The 20,339-nt window shown below is 56.8% G+C and overlaps 1 protein-coding gene across 1 annotated transcript in view; it reads right to left on the bottom strand.

Annotated features, from left to right (window-relative positions):
- Window positions 1-20,339, bottom strand: part of scarf2 (scavenger receptor class F, member 2) — a 187,139-nt gene that overhangs the window by 30,352 nt on the left and 136,448 nt on the right. The window contains exon 8 of the mRNA XM_072489813.1: window positions 92-209. Coding sequence (XP_072345914.1) covers window positions 92-209 — 118 coding nt within the window. The remainder of the gene's footprint in view (window positions 1-91; window positions 210-20,339) is intronic.

Consider the following 20,339-nt stretch of genomic DNA (forward strand, 5'->3'; position numbering starts at 1 on the left):
TTGAGAAATGTTCTTTGCAATTAGTTGAGAGCTTTCAGTTGTTCGAAGCATGGTTGGTTGAGATTCTAACCCTGTGTTGAGGAATACTCACTCATTCTGCAGATTCTTCTTGTGACAGAGACAATAACAACACAGGAACAGCAGGAGCAGGAGCAGAAGGAACAAAACCAGAGCCCCGGCCGCGATGACACCTACTCTCCCATTGGAGCCTGTGTAGAAAAAGGAAGCAAGGGTGAGTAGCCTGGAACCAACAAGAACCCACACACTGTAACAAGAGCCGGGGACCCTGAAAAAAAGTCTGGCCAGCATCTACCGAGAGAGAAACAGAGTTAATGCTTTGAGCCCATAGACTCTTCATCAGAACACACTGAAGAATGGTTCATTGGGTCAGATGTGCAGGAAATATCACAATATTGCTATGAGGGCGATTATCAGAGTGTTATAGAAAGGGGTGTAATGTACATTGGAATGTGACAGTGAGTAGTTTATTAGAATGTTAGAGTGAGCAGAATATCAGTGTTACACTGAAGGGTATAGCAGAATGTTACAGTGGAGGTACATCATAATGTTACAATCAGGCGTACATTGGAGCGTTACAGTGAGCTGTATATCGGGGTGTTACAGTAAAGGGTACATCAGAATGTTACAGAGAGGGGTATATCAGAGTGTTAAAGAGAGGGGTACATTAGAATGTTACAGTGAAGCCTATACCAGTGTGTTACAGTGAGGGGTATATCGGAGTGTTACAGTGAGAAGTGTATTGGAGAGTTTCAGTGAGGGGTATATTGGAGTGTTACAGTGAGAAGTATATTGGAGTGTTACAGTGAGGGCATATCAGAATGTTACAGTGGGGCATATATCAGAGTGTTACAGTAAGGGGTATATCAGAGTGTTACAGTGAGAAGTATATTGGAGTGTTACAGTGAGGGGTATATTGGAGTGTTACCGTGAGAAGTGTATTGGAGTGTTACAGTGAGGGGTATATTGGAGTGTTACCGTGAGAAGTATATTGGAGTGTTACAGTGAGGGGTGTATCAGAATGCCACAGTGGGGCCTATATCAGAGTGTTACAGTGAGGGGTGTATCAGAATGCTACAGTGGGGCCTATATCAGAGTGTTACAGTGAGGGGTGTATCAGAATGCTACAGTGGGGCCTATATCAGAGTGTTACAGTGAGGGGTGTATCAGAATGAAACAGTGGGGCCTATATCAGAGTGTTACAGTGAGGGGTGTATCAGAGTGTTACAGTGAGGGGTGTATCAGAGTGTTACAGTGATGAGTGTATCAGAATGCTACAGTGGGGCCTATGTCAGAGTGTTACAGTGAGGGGTGTATCAGAGTGTTACAGTGAGGGGTGTATCAGAGTGCTACAGTGAGGCGTGTATCAGAGTGTTACAGTGAGGGGTGTATCAGAGTGTTACAGTGAGGGGTGTATCAGAGTGTTACAGTGAGGGGTGTATCAGAGTGTTACAGTGAGGGGTGTATCAGAGTGTTACAGTGGGGCCTATATCAGAGTGTTACAGTGAGGGGTGTATCAGAATGCTACAGTGGGGCCTATACCAGAGTGTTACAGTGAGGGGTGTATCAGAGTGTTACAGTGAGGGGTGTATCAGAGTATTACAGTGAGGGGTGTATCAGAGTGTTACAGTAAGGGGTGTATCAGAGTGTTACAGTGAGTGGTGTATCAGAGTGTTACAGTGGGGCCTATATCAGAGTGTTACAGTGAGGGGTGTATCAGAATGCTACAGTGGGGCCTATATCAGAGTGTTACAGTGAGGGGTGTATCAGAATGCAATGTGGGGCCTATATCAAAGTGTTACAGTGAGGGGTGTATCAGAATGCTACAGTGAGGGGTGTATCAGAATGCTACAGTGGGGCCTATATCAGAGTGTTATGGTGAGGGGTGTATCAGAGTGTTACAGTGAGGGGTGCATCAGAGTGTTATAGTGAGGGGTGTATCAGAGTGTTACAGTGAGGGGTGTATCAGAATGCTACAGTGAGGGGTGTATATCAAAGTGTTACAGTGAGGGGTGTATATCAGAGTGTTACAGTGAGGGGTGTATCAGAGTGTTACAGTGAGGGGTGTATCAGAGTGTTATAGTGAGGGGTGTATCAGAGTGTTACAGTGAGGGGTGCATCAGAGTGTTATAGTGAGGGGTGTATCAGAGTGTTACAGTGAGGGGTGTATCAGAATGCTACAGTGAGGGGTGTATATCAAAGTGTTACAGTGAGGGGTGTATATCAGAGTGTTACAGTGAGGGGTGTATCAGAGTGTTACAGTGAGGGGTGTATCAGAGTGTTACAGTGAGGGGTGTATCAGAGTGTTACGTGAGGGGTGTATCAGAATGCTACAGTGAGGGGTGTATCAGAATGCTACAGTGGGGCCTATATCAGAGTGGGACAGTGAGGGGTGTATCAGAATGCTACAGTGGGGCCTATATCAGAGTGTTACAGTGTGGGGTGTATCAGAATGCTACAGTGGGGCCTATATCAAGAGTGTTACAGTGAGGGGTGTATCAGAGTGTTACAGTGAGGGGTGTATCAGGGTGTTACAGTGAAGGGTGTATCAGAGTGTTACAGTGAGGGGTGTATCAGAGTGTTACAGTGGGGCCTATATCAGAGTGTTACAGTGAGGAGTGTATCAGAGTGTTACAGTGAGGGGTGTATCAGAGTGTTACAGTGAGGGGTGTATCAGAATGCTACAGTGGGGCCTATATCAGAGTATTACAGTGAGGGGTGTATCAGAGTGTTACAGTGAGGGGTGTATCAGAGTGTTACAGTGAGGGATGTATCAGAGTGTTACAGTGAGGGGTGTATCAGAATGCTACAGTGGGGCCTATATCAGAGTATTACAGTGAAGGGTGTATCAGAGTGTTACAGTGAGGGGTGTATCAGAGTGTTACAGTGAGGGGTGTATCAGAATGCTACAGTGGGGCCTATATCAGAGTGTTACAGTGAGGAGTGTATCAGAGTGTTACAGTGAGGGGTGTATCAGAGTGTTACAGTGAGGGGTGTATCAGAATGCTACAGTGGGGCCTATATCAGAGTATTACAGTGAGGGGTGTATCAGAGTGTTACAGTGAGGGGTGTATCAGAGTGTTACAGTGAGGGGTGTATCAGAGTGTTACAGTGAGGGCTATATCAGGGTGTTACAGTGAGGGGTGTATCAGAATGCTACAGTGGGGCCTATATCAGAATGCGTCAATGGGGCATGAGCAACCCACTCTGCTGCCTTTTTAAAATAATAATCTTTATTGTCACAATTAGGCTTACATTAACACTGCAATGAAGTTACTGTGAAAAGCCCCTAGTCGCCACATTCCAGTGCCTGTTCGGGTACACAAAGGGAGAATTCAGAATGTCCAAATTATTTAACAGCACACCTTTCAGGACTTGTGGGAGGTAACTGGAGCACTCGGAGGAAACCCACACAGACACGGAGAGAAGGTGCAGACTCCGCACAGACAGTGACCTGAGCCGAGTATCGAACCTGGGACCTGGCACTCTAAAGCAACAGTGCTCCTGTGCCGTGTAGCCTTACTACACATGTACCCCTCAAATAATTTCCATTCAGATAGTTATCCAATTCCCTTTTGAAAACCACGATTGAATCTGCCTCCACCACACTCTCAGGCAGTGCGTTCCAAATCCTAACCGCTCGCTGAGTTAAAATATTTTTCCTCATGTCACTTTTGGTTATTTTGCCAATCATCTTAAACCTGTGCCCTTTAGTTCTCCACCCTTCAGACATTGAGAACAGGTTTACCCTATTTAACTCGGTTCCCTTATGATTTTGGGCACCTCTGTCAAATCTCCTCTTAACTCTCTCTTCTCCAAGTGGAACATCCCCAGCTTCCCCAATCTATGCAACTGGAATCCCTTATCTACTGGAGCCATTCTTGTAAATCTTTTCAGCACCTTCTCTAGTTCCTTCAAACCCTTCTTAAAGGCAGCTGCCCAGAATTGGACACGATATTCCAGTTGAGGCTCAACCAGTGTTTTATCAACGTTGAGCACAGTTTCCTTGCTTTTGTATCCCATGACTCTCGTTATAAGGAGCAGCCATGTATGCTTTATTAACTGCTCACTCATCCTACCCTGCCACTTTCAACAATTTGTGCACACACACCCTCAGATCATTCTGCCCCTGCACCTCCTTTAGGATTGCATCCTTTATTTTATAATGGGCCAGATCCTCCAATATTAGACACAGTGATGCACTATATTTAAGTTGCTGTTGAGCACTGGACTTTGAGTAATTCCCTAGCGTGAAAAAGAGCTGTAATTGCCTGGAACGTTTAAACATCTGATGGGCTAATTTGCGCTTTCCCACACACCAGATGAATGTGTCTAACATTGATCGCAGGTTGAAGCTTGGCTAGATACATGCTCCTTACCAAAATCCTTCACGAGAAATATTACACTGCTTAAATTGTGTAAATCAATGATTAACAGTGTAACTCAAACCATCCCAACAACTGACACCTTATTAAAGCCCAAATCCAACAACATCCCCAACCCAACCAGGCTAACACCAACCCCTTCTTCCCCAACCTGATCCAACTACCACCCACCAGTCTATCCAATTACCTCAAAACAATTGCCCCTAAATCTACCCTCTCCCAGCCACTCCTGCACTCATTCACCAATCCGCCCACCAGCTTACCAACCCACACACCCACTTACCAACCTCCATTCACCCAGCTACACAACAACCCACCTGCTCACTCAGCAGCCCACCCACTCACTCACCAGCCCACCCACTCACTCACCAGCCCACCCACTCACTCACCAGCCCACCCCCTCACTCACCAACCCACTCACTCACTCACCAGCCCACCCACTCACTCACCAGCCCACCCACTCACTCACCAGCCCACTCACTCACCAGCCCACCCCTCACCAGCCCACCCACTCACTCACCAACCCACCCACTCACTCACCAACCCACTCACTCACTCACCAACCCACTCACTCACTCACCAACCCACTCACTCACTCACCAACCCACTCACTCACTCACCAGCCCACCCACTCACTCACCAGCCCACCCACTCACTCACTCCCCAGCCCACTCACTCACCAACCCATCCACTCACTCACCAGCCCACCCACTCACTCACCAACCCACTCACTCACCAGCCCACCCCTCACCAGCCCACCCACTCACTCACCAACCCACCCACTCACTCACCAACCCACTCACTCACTCACCAACCCACTCACTCACTCACCAACCCACTCACTCACTCACCAACCCACTCACTCACTCACCAACCCACTCACTCACTCACCAACCCACTCACTCACTCACCAGCCCACTCACTCACCAACCCACCCGCTCACTCAGCAGCCCACCCACTCACTCACCAACCCACCCACTCACTCACCAGCCCACCCACTCACTCACCAGCCCACCCACTCACTCACCAGCCCACCCACTCACTCAGCAACCCACTCACTCACCAGCCCACCCCTCACCAACCCACCCGCTCACTCAGCAGCCCACCCACTCACTCACCAACCCACCCACTCACTCACCAGCCCACCCACTCACTCACCAGCCCACCCACTCACTCACCAGCCCACCCACTCACTCACCAGCCCACCCACTCACTCACCAGCCCACCCACTCACTCACCAGCCCACCCACTCACTCACCAACCCACCCACTCACACGTCAACCCACTCACTCACTCACCAACCCACCCACTCACTCACCAACCCACTCACTCACTCACCAACCCACCCACTCACTCACCAACCCACCCACTCACTCACCAACCCACCCACTCACTCACCAACCCACCCATTCACTCACCAGCCCACACCCTCACTCACCAACCCACCCACTCACTCACCAGCCCACCCCCTCACTCACCAGCCCACCCACTCACTCACCAACCCACCCCTCACCAACCCACCCACTCACTCACCAACCCACCCACTCACTCACCAACCCACCCACTCACTCACCAACCCACCCATTCACTCACCAGCCCACACCCTCACTCACCAACCCACCCACTCACTCACCAGCCCACCCCCTCACTCACCAACCCACCCACACACTCACCAGCCCACCCACTCACTCACCAGCGCACCCACTCACTCACCAACCCACTCACTCACTCACCAACCCACTCACTCACTCACCAACCCACTCACTCACTCACCAACCCACTCACTCACTCACCAACCCACTCACTCACTCACCAACCCACTCACTCACTCACCAGCCCACTCACTCATCAACCCATCCACTCACTCACCAGCCCACCCACTCACTCAGCAACCCACTCACTCACCAGCCCACCCCTCACCAACCCACCCACTCACTCAGCAGCCCACCCACTCACTCACCAACCCACCCACTCACTCACCAGCCCACCCACTCACTCACCAGCCCACCCACTCACTCACCAGCCCACCCACTCACTCACCAGCCCACCCACTCACTCACCAGCCCACCCACTCACTCACCAGCCCACCCACTCACTCACCAACCCACCCACTCACACGTCAACCCACTCACTCACTCACCAACCCACCCACTCACTCACCAACCCACTCACTCACTCACCAACCCACCCACTCACTCACCAGCCCACACCCTCACTCACCAACCCACCCACTCACTCACCAGCCCACCCACTCACTCACCAGCCCACCGACTCACTCACCAGCCCACCCACTCACTCACCAGCCCACCCACTCACTCACCAGCCCACCCACTCACTCACCAGCCCACCCACTCACTCACCAGCCCACCCACTCACTCACCAGCCCACCCACTCACTCACCAGCCCACCCACTCACTCACCAGCCCACCCACTCACTCACCAGCCCACCCACTCACACGTCAACCCACCCACTCACTCACCAACCCACTCACTCACTCACCAGCCCACCCCTCACCAACCCACCCGCTCACTCAGCAGCCCACCCACTCACTCACCAACCCACCCACTCACTCACCAGCCCACCCACTCACTCACCAGCCCACCCACTCACTCACCAGCCCACCCACTCACTCACCAACCCACCCACTCTCTCAACAGCCCACTCACTCACCAGCCCACCCACTCACACGTCAACCTACCCATTCACTCACCAGCCCACCCACTCACTCACCAACCCACCCACTCACTCACCAGCCCACTCACTCACTCACCAGCCCACTCACTCACCAGCCCACCCACTCACACGTCAACCCACCCACTCACTCACCAACCCACCCACTCACCAGCCCACCCACTCACACGTCAACCCACCCACTCACTCACCAACCCACCCACTCACTCACCAGCCCACCCACTCACTCACCAGCCCACCCACTCACTCACCAGCCCACCCCCTCACTCACCAACCCACCCACTCACTCACCAGCCCACCCGCTCACTCACCAGCCCACCCCCTCACTCACCAATCCACCTACTCACACGTCAACCCATCCACTCACTCACCAGCCCACCCACTCACTCACCAACCCACCCACTCACTCACCAACCCACTCACTCACTCACCAGCCCACCCACTCACTCACCAACCCACCCACACACTCACCAACCCACCCACTCACTCACCAGCCCACCCACTCACTCACCAACCCACCCACTCACTCACCAACCCACCCACTCACTCACCAACCCACCCACTCACTCACCAACACACCCCCTCACTCACCAACCCATCCACTCACTCACCAGCCCACCCACTCACTCACCAACCCACCCACTCACTCACCAACCCACCCACTCACTCACCAACACACCCCCTCACTCACCAACCCACCCACTCACTCACCAACCCACCCACTCACTCACCAACCCACCGACTCACTCACCAACCCACCCACTCACTCACCAGCCCACCCACTCACTCACCAACCCACCCACTCACTCACCAACCCACCCACTCACTCACCAACCCACCCCCTCACTCACCAACCCACCCACTCACTCACCAACCCACCCACTCACTCACCAACCCACCCACTCACTCACCAACCCATCCACTCACTCACCAACCCACCCACTCACACACCAGCCCACCCACTCACTCACCAACCCACCCACTCACTCACCAACCCACCGACTCACTCACCAACCCAGCCACTCACTCACCAGCCCACCCACTCACTCACCAACCCACCCACTCACTCACCAACCCACCCACTCACTCACCAACCCACCCACTCACTCACCAACCCACCCACTCACTCACCAACCCACTCACTCACTCACCAGCCCACCCACTCACTCACCAACCCATCCACTCACTCACCAGCCCACCCACTCACTCACCAACCCACTCACTCACTCACCAACCCACCCATTCACTCACCAGCCCACACCCTCACTCACCAACCCACCAACTCACTCACCAGCCCACCCCCTCACTCACCAGCCCACCCACTCACTCACCAGCCCACCCACTCACTCACCAACCCACTCACTCACTCACCAACCCACTCACTCACTCACCAACCCACTCACTCACTCACCAACCCACTCACTCACTCACCAACCCACTCACTCACTCACCAACCCACTCACTCACTCACCAGCCCACTCACTCACTCACCAGCCCACTCACTCACCAACCCATCCACTCACTCACCAGCCCACCCACTCACTCAGCAACCCACTCACTCACCAGCCCACCCCTCACCATCCCACCCACTCACTCAGCAGCCCACCCACTCACTCACCAACCCACCCACTCACTCACCAGCCCACCCACTCACTCAACAGCCCACCCACTCACTCACCAGCCCACCCACTCACTCACCAGCCCACCCACTCACTCACCAGCCCACCCACTCACTCACCAGCCCACCCACTCACTCACCAGCCCACCCACTCACTCACCAACCCACCCACTCACTCACCAACCCACTCACTCACTCACCAACCCGCCCACTCACTCACCAGCCCACACCCTCACTCACCAACCCACCCACTCACTCACCAGCCCACCCACTCACTCACCAGCCCACCCACTCACTCAGCAGCCCACCCACTCACTCACCAGCCCACTCACTCACTCACCAGCCCACCCACTCACTCACTCCCCAGCCCACTCACTCACCAACCCACCCACTCACACGTCAACCCACCCACTCACTCACCAACCCACCCACTCACTCACCAGCCCACCCACTCACTCACCAACCCACCCGCTCACTCAGCAGCCCACCCACTCACTCACCAACCCACCCACTCACTCACCAGCCCACCCACTCACTCACCAGCCCACCCACTCACTCACCAGCCCACCCACTCACTCACCAACCCACCCACTCTCTCAACAGCCCACTCACTCACCAGCCCACCCACTCACACGTCAACCTACCCATTCACTCACCAGCCCACCCACTCACTCACCAACCCACCCACTCACTCACCAGCCCACTCACTCACTCACTAGCCCACTCACTCACCAGCCCACCCACTCACTCACCAACCCACCCACTCACTCACCAGCCCACCCACTCACTCACTAACCCACCCACTCACTCACCAGCCCACTCACTCACTCACCAGCCCACTCACTCACTCACCAGCCCACCCACTCACTCACCAGCCCACCCACTCACACGTCAACCCACCCACTCACTCACCAACCCACCCACTCACTCACCAGCCCACCCACTCACTCACCAGCCCACCCACTCACTCACCAGCCCACCCCCTCACTCACCAACCCACCCACTCACTCACCAGCCCACCCGCTCACTCACCAGCCCACCCCCTCACTCACCAATCCACCTACTCACACGTCAACCCATCCACTCACTCACCAGCCCACCCACTCACTCACCAACCCACCCACTCACTCACCAACCCACTCACTCACTCACCAGCCCACCCACTCACTCACTAACCCACCCACTCACTCACCAACCCACCCACTCACTCACCAACCCACCCACTCACTCACCAGCCCACCCACTCACTCACCAACCCACCCACTCACTCACCAACCCACCCACTCACTCAACAACCCACCCACTCACTCACCAACACACCCCCTCACTCACCAACCCATCCACTCACTCACCAGCCCACCCCCTCACTCACCAACCCACCCACTCACTCACCAACACACCCCCTCACTCACCAACCCACCCACTCACTCACCAACCCACCCACTCACTCACCAACCCACCGACTCACTCACCAACCCACCCACTCACTCACCAGCCCACCCCCTCACTCACCAACCCACCCACTCACTCACCAACCCACTCACTCACTCACCAACCCACTCACTCACCAACCCACCCACTCACTCACCAGCCCACCCAATCACCAGCCCACTTACTCACTCACCAGCCCACCCACTCACTCACCAACCCACCCACTCACTCACCAATCCACCCACTCACTCACCAACCCCCTCACTCACCAGCCCACCCCCTCACTCACCAGCCCACCCACTCACTCACCAACCCACCCACTCACTCACCAACCCACTCACTCACTCACCAACCCACCCACTCACTCACCAACCCACTCACTCACTCACCAACCCACCCACTCACTCACAAACCCACTCACTCACTCACCAGCCCACCCACTCACTCACCAAACCACCCACTCACTCACCAGCCCACCCCCTTACTCACCAACCCACCCACTCACTCACCAGCCCACCCACTCACTCACCAACCCACTCACTCACCAGCCCACCCACTAACTCACCAACCCACCCACTCACTCACCAACCCACCGAATCACTCAACAGCCCACCCACTCACTCACCAGCCCACCCACTCACTCACCAACCCACCCACTCACTCACCAACCCACCCACTCACTCAACAGCCCACCCACTCACTCACCAGCCCACCCACTCACTCACCAACCCACCCACTCACTCACCAACCCACCCACTCACTCACCAACCCACTCACTCACTCACCAACCCACTCACTCACTCACCAACCCACTCACTCACTCACCAACCCACTCACTCACTCACCAACCCACCCACTCACCAGCCCACCCACTCACTCACCAACCCACCCACTCACCAACCCATCCACTCACTCACCAACCCACTCACTCACTCACCAACCCACTCACTCACCAGCCCACCCACTCACTCACCAACCCACTCACTCACTCACCAACCCACCCACTCACTCACCAACCCACCGACTCACTCACCAGCCCACCCACTCACTCACCAGCCCACCCACTCACTCACCAACCCATCCACTCACTCACCAACCCAATCACTCACTCACCAACCCACTCACTCACTCACCAACCCACTCACTCACTCACCAACCCACTCACTCACTCACCAACCCACTCACTCACTCACCAACCCACCCACTCACCAGCCCACTCACTCACTCACCAACCCACCCACTCACCAACCCATCCACTCACTCACCAACCCACTCACTCACTCACCAACCCACTCACTCACTCACCAACCCACTCACTCACTCACCAACCCATCCACTCACTCACCAACCCACTCACTCACTCACCAACCCACCCACTCACTCACTCACCAACCCACTCACTCACTCACCAACCCACCCACTCACTCACCAGCCCACCCACTCACTCACCAACCCATCCACTCACTCACCAACCCACTCACTCCCCAGCCCACCCACTCACTCACCAGCCCACCCACTCACTCACCAGCCCACCCACTCACTCACCAGCCCACTCACTCACTCACCAGCCCACCCACTCACTCACCAGCCCACCCACTCACTCACCAGCCCGCCCACTCACTCACCAGCCCACCCATTCACTCACCAACCCACCGACTCACACGTCAACCCATCCACTCACTCACCAGCACACCCACTCACTCACCAGCCCACCCACTCACTCACCAGCCCACCCACTCACTCACCAACCCACCAACTTACTCACCAACCCACCCACTCACTCACGAACTCACCCACTCATTCACCAGCCCACCCACTCACTCACCAGCCCACCCACTCACTCACCAACCCACCGACTCACACGTCAACCCATCCACTCACTCACCAACCCACCCACTCAGTCACCAACCCACCCCCTCACTCACCAGCCCACCCACTCACTCACCAGCCCACCCACTCACTCACCAGATCACCCACTCACTCACCAACCCACCAACTTACTCACCAACCCACCTACTCACTCACCAGCCCACCCACTCACTCACCAGCCCACCCACTCACTCACCAGCTCACCCACTCACTCACCAGCCCACCCACTCACTCACCAACCCACCGACTCACACGTCAACCCATCCACTCACTCACCAACCCACCCACTCAGTCACCAACCCACCCCCTCACTCACCAGCCCACCCACTCACTCACCAGCCCACCCACTCACTCACCAGCCCACCCACTCACTCACCAACCCACCAACTTACTCACCAACCCACCTACTCACTCACCAGCCCACCCACTCACTCACCAGCCCACCCACTCACTCACCAGCTCACCCACTCACTCACCAGCCCACCCACTCACTCACCAGCACACCCACTCACTCACCAGCCCACCCACTCACTCACCAGCCCACCCACTCACTCACCAGCCCACTCACTCACTCACCAGCCCACTCACTCACTCACCAACCCACCCACTCACTCACCAACCCACCGACTCACACGTCAACCCACCCACTCACTCACCAACCCACCCCCTCACTCACCAACCCACCCACTCACTCACCAACCCACTCACTCACTCACCAACCCACCCACTCACTCACCAACCCACCGACTCACACGTCAACTCATCCACTCACTCACCAACCCACCCACTCACTCACCAGCCCACCCACTCACTCACAAGCCCACCCACTTACTCACCAGCCCACCCACTCACTCACCAGCCCACCCACTCACTCACCAGCCCACCTACTCACTCACCAGCCCACCTACTCACACGTCAACCCATCCACTCACTCACCAACCCACTCACTCACTCACCAGCCCACCCACTCACTCACCAGCCCACCCACTCACTCACCAGCCCACCCACTCACTCACCAACCCACCGACTCACACGTCAACCCATCCACTCACTCACCAACCCACTCACTCACTCACCAACCCATCTACTCACTCACCAACCCACTCACTCACTCACCAGCCCACCCACTCACTCACCAGCCCACCCACTCACTCACCAACCCACTCACTCACTCACCAGCCCACCCACTCACTCACCAGCCCACCCACTCACTCACCAACCCACTCACTCACTCACCAACCCATCTACTCACTCACCAACCCACTCACTCACTCACCAGCCCACCCACTCACTCACCAGCCCACCCACTCACTCACCAACCCACCCACTCACTCACCAACCCACTCACTCACTCACCAGCCCACCCACTCACTCACCAACCCACCCGTCACCAACCCACCCACTCACTCACCAGCCCACCCACTCACTCACCAGCCCACCCACTCACTCATCAACCCACCCACTCACTCACCAACCCACCCACTCACTCACCAACCCACTCACTCACTCACCAGCCCATCTACTCACTCACCAACCCACCCACTCACTCACCAACCCACCCACTCACTCACCAGCCCACCCACTCACTCACCAACCCACTCACTCACTCACCAGCCCACCCACTCACTCACCAACCCACCCCTCACCAACCCACCCACTCACTCACCAACCCACCCACTCACTCACCAGCCCACCTACTCACTCACCAACCCACCCCTCACCAACCCACTCACTCACTCACCAGCCCACTCACTCACTCACCAGCCCACCCACTCACTCACCAACCCAATCACTCACCAACCCACCCACTCACTCACCAACCCACCCACTCACTCACCAACCCACCCACTCACTCACCAACCCACCCACTCACTCACCAACCCACCCACTCACTCACCAACCCACCCACTCACTCACCAACCCACCCACACACCAACCCACCCACTCACACGTCAACCCATCCACTCACTCACCAATCCACTCACTCACTCACCAACCCACCCACTCACTCACCAACCCACCCCCTCACTCACCAGCCCACCCCCTCACTCACCAACCCACCCACTCACTCACCAACCCACTCACTCACTCACCAGCCCAACCACTCACTCAGCAGCCCACCCACTCACTACCAGCCCACCTACTCACTCACCAGCCCACCCACTCACTCACCAGCCCACCTACTCACTCACCAACCCACCCACTCACTCACCAGCCCACCTACTCACTCACCAACCCACTCACTCACTCACCAGCCCACCCACTCACTCACCAGCCCACCCACTCACTCACCAGCCCACCCACTCACTCACCAACCCACCCCTCACCAACCCACCGACTCACTCACCAGCCCACCCACTCACTCACCAGCCCACCCACTCACTCACCAACCCACCCACTCACTCACCAACCCACCCACTCACTCACCAACCCACTCACTCACTCACCAGCCCATCTACTCACTCACCAACCCACCCACTCACTCACCAACCCACTCACTCACTCACCAGCCCACCCACTCACTCACCAACCCACCCCTCACCAACCCACCCACTCACTCAGCAACCCACCAACTCACTCACCAGCCCACCCACTCACTCACCAGCCCACCCACTCACTCACCAACCCACTCACTCACCAACCCACCCACTCACTCACCAACCCACTCACTCACTCACCAACCCACCCACTCACTCACCAACCCACTCACTCACTCACCAACCCACCCCTCACCAACCCACTCACTCACTCACCAGCCCACTCACTCACTCACCAGCCCACCCACTCACTCACCAACCCACTCACTCACCAACCCACCCACTCACTCGCCAACCCACCCACTCACTCACCAACCCACCAACTCACTCACCAGCCCACCCACTCACTCACCAGCCCACCCACTCACTCACCAACCCACTCACTAACCAACCCACCCACTCACTCACCAACCCACTCACTCACTCACCAACCCACTCACTCACTCACCAACCAACTCACTCACTCACCAACCCACCCCTCACCAACCCACTCACTCACTCACCAGCCCACTCACTCACTCACCAGCCCAGCCACTCACTCACCAACCCACTCACTCACCAACCCACCCACTCACACGTCAACCCATCCACTCACTCACCAACCCACTCACTCACTCACCAACCCACCCACTCACTCACCAACCCACCCCCTCACTCAGCAGCCCACCCCCTCACTCACCAACCCACCCACTCACTCACCAACCCACTCACTCACTCACCAGCCCATCCACTCACTCAGCAGCCCACCCACTCACACCCCAGCCCACCTACTCACTCACCAGCCCACCTACTCACTCACCAACCCACTCACTCACTCACCAGCCCACCCACTCACTCACCAGCCCACCTACTCACTCACCAACCCACTCACTCACTCACCAGCCCACCCACTCACTCACCAGCCCACCCACTCACTCACCAGCCCACCCACTCACTCACCAACCCACCCACTCACTCACCAACCCACCCACTCACTCACCAGCCCACCCACTCACTCACCAACCCACTCACTCACTCACCAGCCCACCCCCTCACTCACCAACCCACCCACTCACTCACCAACCCACCCACTCACTCACCAACCCACCCACTCACTCACCAACCCACCCACTCACTCACCAACCCACCCACTCACTCACCAACCCACCCCCTCACTCACCAACCCACCCACTCACTCACCAGCCCACCCACTCACTCACCAACCCACCCACTCACTCACCAGCCCACTCACTCACCAACCCACCCACTCACTCACCAACCCACCCACTCACTCACCAGCCCACTCACTCACCAACCCACTCACTCACTCACCAACCCACTCACTCACCAACCCACCCACTCACTCACCAACCCACCCACTCACTCACCAACCCACCCACTCACTCACCAGCCCACCCACTCACTCACCAACCCACTCACTCACTCACCCGCCCACCCCCTCACTCACCAACCCACCCACTCACTCACCAACCCACTCACTCACTCACCAGCCCACCCACTCACTCACCAACCCACCCACTCACTCACCAACCCACCCACTCACTCACCAGCCCACCCACTCACCAACCCACCCACTCACTCACCAACCCACCCACTCACTCACCAACCCACCCACTCACTCACCAACCCACCGACTCACACGTCAACCCATCCACTCACTCACCAACCCACCCACTCACTCACCAGCCCACCCACTCACTCACCAACCCACCCACTCACTCACCAACCCACCCACTCACTCACCAACCCACCCACTCACTCACCAACCCACCCACTCACTCACCAACCCACCCACTCACTCACCAACCCACTCACTCACTCACCAACCCACCCACTCACTCACCAGACCACCCACTCACTCACCAACCCACCCACTCACTCACCAACCCACCGACTCACACGTCAACCCATCCACTCACTCACCAACCCACCCACTCACTCACCAGCCCACCCACTCACTCACCAGCCCACCCACTCACTCACCAGACCACCCACTCACTCACCAACCCACCCACTCACTCACCAACCCACCCACTCACTCACCAGCCCACCCACTCACTCACCAGCCCACCGACTCACTCACCAACGCACTCACTCACTCACCAGCCCACCCCCTCACTCACCAGCCCACCCACTCACTCACCAACTCACTCACTCACTCACCAGCCCACCCACTCACTCAGCAACCCACTCACTCACTCACCAACCCACCCACTCACTCAGCAACCCACTCACTCACTCACCAACGCACTCACTCACTCACCAACCCACCCACTCACTCACCAGCCCACCCCTCACCAACCCACCCACTCACTCACCAACCCATCCACTCACTCACCAGCCCACCTACTCACTCACCAACCCATCCACTCACTCACCAGCCCACCCCTCACCAGCCCACCCACTCACTCACCAACCCACCTACTCACACGTCAACCCATCCACTCACTCACCAGCCCACTCACTCACTCACCAGCCCACCCACTCACTCACCAGCCCACCCCCCACTCACCAGCCCACCCACTCACTCACCAGCCCACCCCCTCACTCACCAGCCCACCCACTCACTCACCAACCCACCTACTCACTCACCAACCCACCTACTCACTCACCAACCCACTCACTCACTCACCAGCCCACCCACTCACTCACCAGCCCACCCACTCACTCACCAACCCACTCACTCACTCACCAGCCCACCCACTCACTCACCAGCCCACCCACTCACTCACCAACCCACTCACTCACTCACCAACCCACCCACTCACACGTCAACCCATCCACTCACTCACCAACCCACCTACTCACACGTCAACCCATCCACTCACTCACCAACCCACTCACTCACTCACCAGCCCACCCATTCACTCACCAGCCCACCCACTCACTCACCAACCCACTCACTCACTCACCAGCCCACCCACTCACTCACCAGCCCACCCACTCACTCACCAACCCACTCACTCACTCACCAACCCACCCACTCACACATCAACCCACCCCCTTACTCACCAACCCACCCCTCACCAGCCCACCTACTCACTCACCAACCCATCTACTCACTCACCAGCCCACCCACTCACTCACCAACCCACTCACTCACCAGCCCACCCACTCACTCACCAACCCACCTACTCACACGTCAACCCATCCACTCACTCACCAACCCACTCACTCACTCACCAACCTACCCACTCACTCACCAGCCCACCCCCTCACTCACCAGCCCACCCCCTCACTCACCAGCCCACCCACTCACTCACCAGCCCACTCACTCACTCACCAGCCCACCCACTCACTCACCAACCCACTCACTCACTCACCAGCCCACTCACTCACTCACCAACCCACCCACTCACTCACCAGCCCACCCGCTCACTCACCAACCCACTCACTCACTCACCAACCCACCCACTCACACATCAACCCACCCCCTTACTCACCAACCCACCCCTCACCAGCCCACCTACTCACTCACCAACCCATCTACTCACTCACCAGCCCACCCACTCACTCACCAACCCACTCACTCACCAGCCCACCCACTCACTCACCAACCCACCTACTCACACGTCAACCCATCCACTCACTCACCAACCCACTCACTCACTCACCAACCTACCCACTCACTCACCAGCCCACCCCCTCACTCACCAGCCCACCCCCTCACTCACCAGCCCATCCACTCACTCACCAGCCCACCCACTCAGTCACCAACCCACTCACTCACTCACCAGCCCACCCCCTCACTCACCAGCCCACCCACTCACTCACCAGCCCACCCACTCACTCACCAACCCACTCACTCACTCATCAGCCCACTCACTCACTCACCAACCTACCCACTCACTCAACAACCCACCCACTTATTTGCCAACCCACCCACTCTCTCATCATCCCACCCCCTCATTCACCAACCCACTCACTCACTCACTAACCCACCCACCCCCTCACTCATTAACCCACCCACCCGCTCACTTACCAGCCCACCCACTTACTCACCAACCCACCTATTCACTCACCAACCCATCAGCTCACTCACCAACCCACTCACTTATTTGCCAACCCACCCATTCTCTCACCATCCCACTCACTCACTCACCATCCCACTCACTCACTCACCAACCCACTCACTCACTCACTAACCCACCCACCGCCTCACTCATCAACCCACCCAGCCACTCAATCATCAACCCACCCCCTCACTCACCAACCTACCCACTCACTCATCCACCCACCCACTCACTCACCAACCCACGGACTTACAGACCAACCCACCCATTCACTCACCAACCCACCCCCTCACTCACCAACCCACTCCTCACTCATCCACCCACCCACTCACTCACCAACCCACCAACTTACTCACCAAACCACCCATTCACTCACCAACCCACTCACTCACTCACTAACCCACCCACCCCCTCACTCATCAACCCACCCAGCCACTCAATCATCAACCCACCCCCTCACTCATCCACCCACCCACTCACTCACTAACCCACCCCCTCACTCATCCACCCACCCACTCACTCACTAACCCACCCACTCACTCATCCACACACCCACTCAGTCACCAACCCACCCACTCACTCATCCACCCACCCATTCACTCACCAACCCACCAACTTACTCACCAACCCACCCATTCACTTACCAACCCACCCCCTCACTCACCAACCCACCCCTCACTCATCCACCCACCCACTCTCTCACCAACCCACCAACTTACTCACCAACCCACCCATTCACTCACCAGCCCACCCCCTCACTCACCAACCCACCCCCTCACTCACCAGCCCACCCCCTCACTCACCAGCCCACCCACTCACTCACCAGCCCACCCACTCACTCACCAACCCACTCACTCACTCACCAGCCCACTCACTCACTCACCAACCTACCCACTCACTCAACAACCCACCCACTTATTTGCCAACCCACCCACTCTCTCATCATCCCACCCCCTCATTCACCAACCCACTCACTCACTCACTAACCCTCCCACCCCCTCACTCATTAACCCACCCACCCGCTCACTTACCAGCCCACCCACTTACTCACCAACCCACCTATTCACTCACCAACCCATCAGCTCACTCACCAACCCCCTCACTTATTTGCCAACCCACCCATTCTCTCACCATCCCACTCACTCACTCACCAACCCACTCACTCACTCACTAACCCACCCACCGCCTCACTCATCAACCCACCCAGCCACTCAATCATCAACCCACCCCCTCACTCATCCACCCACCCACTCACTCACCAACCCACGGACTTACAGACCAACCCACCCATTCACTCACCAACCCACCCCCTCACTCACCAACCCACTCCTCACTCATCCACCCACCCACTCACTCACCAACCCACCAACTTACTCACCAAACCACCCATTCACTCACCAACCCACTCACTCACTCACTAACCCACCCACCCCCTCACTCATCAACCCACCCAGCCACTCAATCATCAACCCACCCCCTCACTCATCCACCCACCCACTCACTCACTAACCCACCCACTCACTCATCCACACACCCACTCAGTCACCAACCCACCCACTCACTCATCCACCCACCCACTCTCTTACCAACCCACCAACTTACTCACCAACCCACCCACTCACTCACCAGCCCACCCACTCACTCACCAACCCACCCCCTCACTCACCAACCCACCCATTCTCTTACCAACCCACCCACTCACTCACCAACCCACCAACTTACTCACCAACCCACCCACTCACTCACCAACCCACCCACTCACTCACCAACCCACCC

Source organism: Scyliorhinus torazame, chromosome 1, assembly GCF_047496885.1.
Source record: "Scyliorhinus torazame isolate Kashiwa2021f chromosome 1, sScyTor2.1, whole genome shotgun sequence".
In the NCBI taxonomy this organism is placed as follows: domain Eukaryota; kingdom Metazoa; phylum Chordata; class Chondrichthyes; order Carcharhiniformes; family Scyliorhinidae; genus Scyliorhinus; species Scyliorhinus torazame.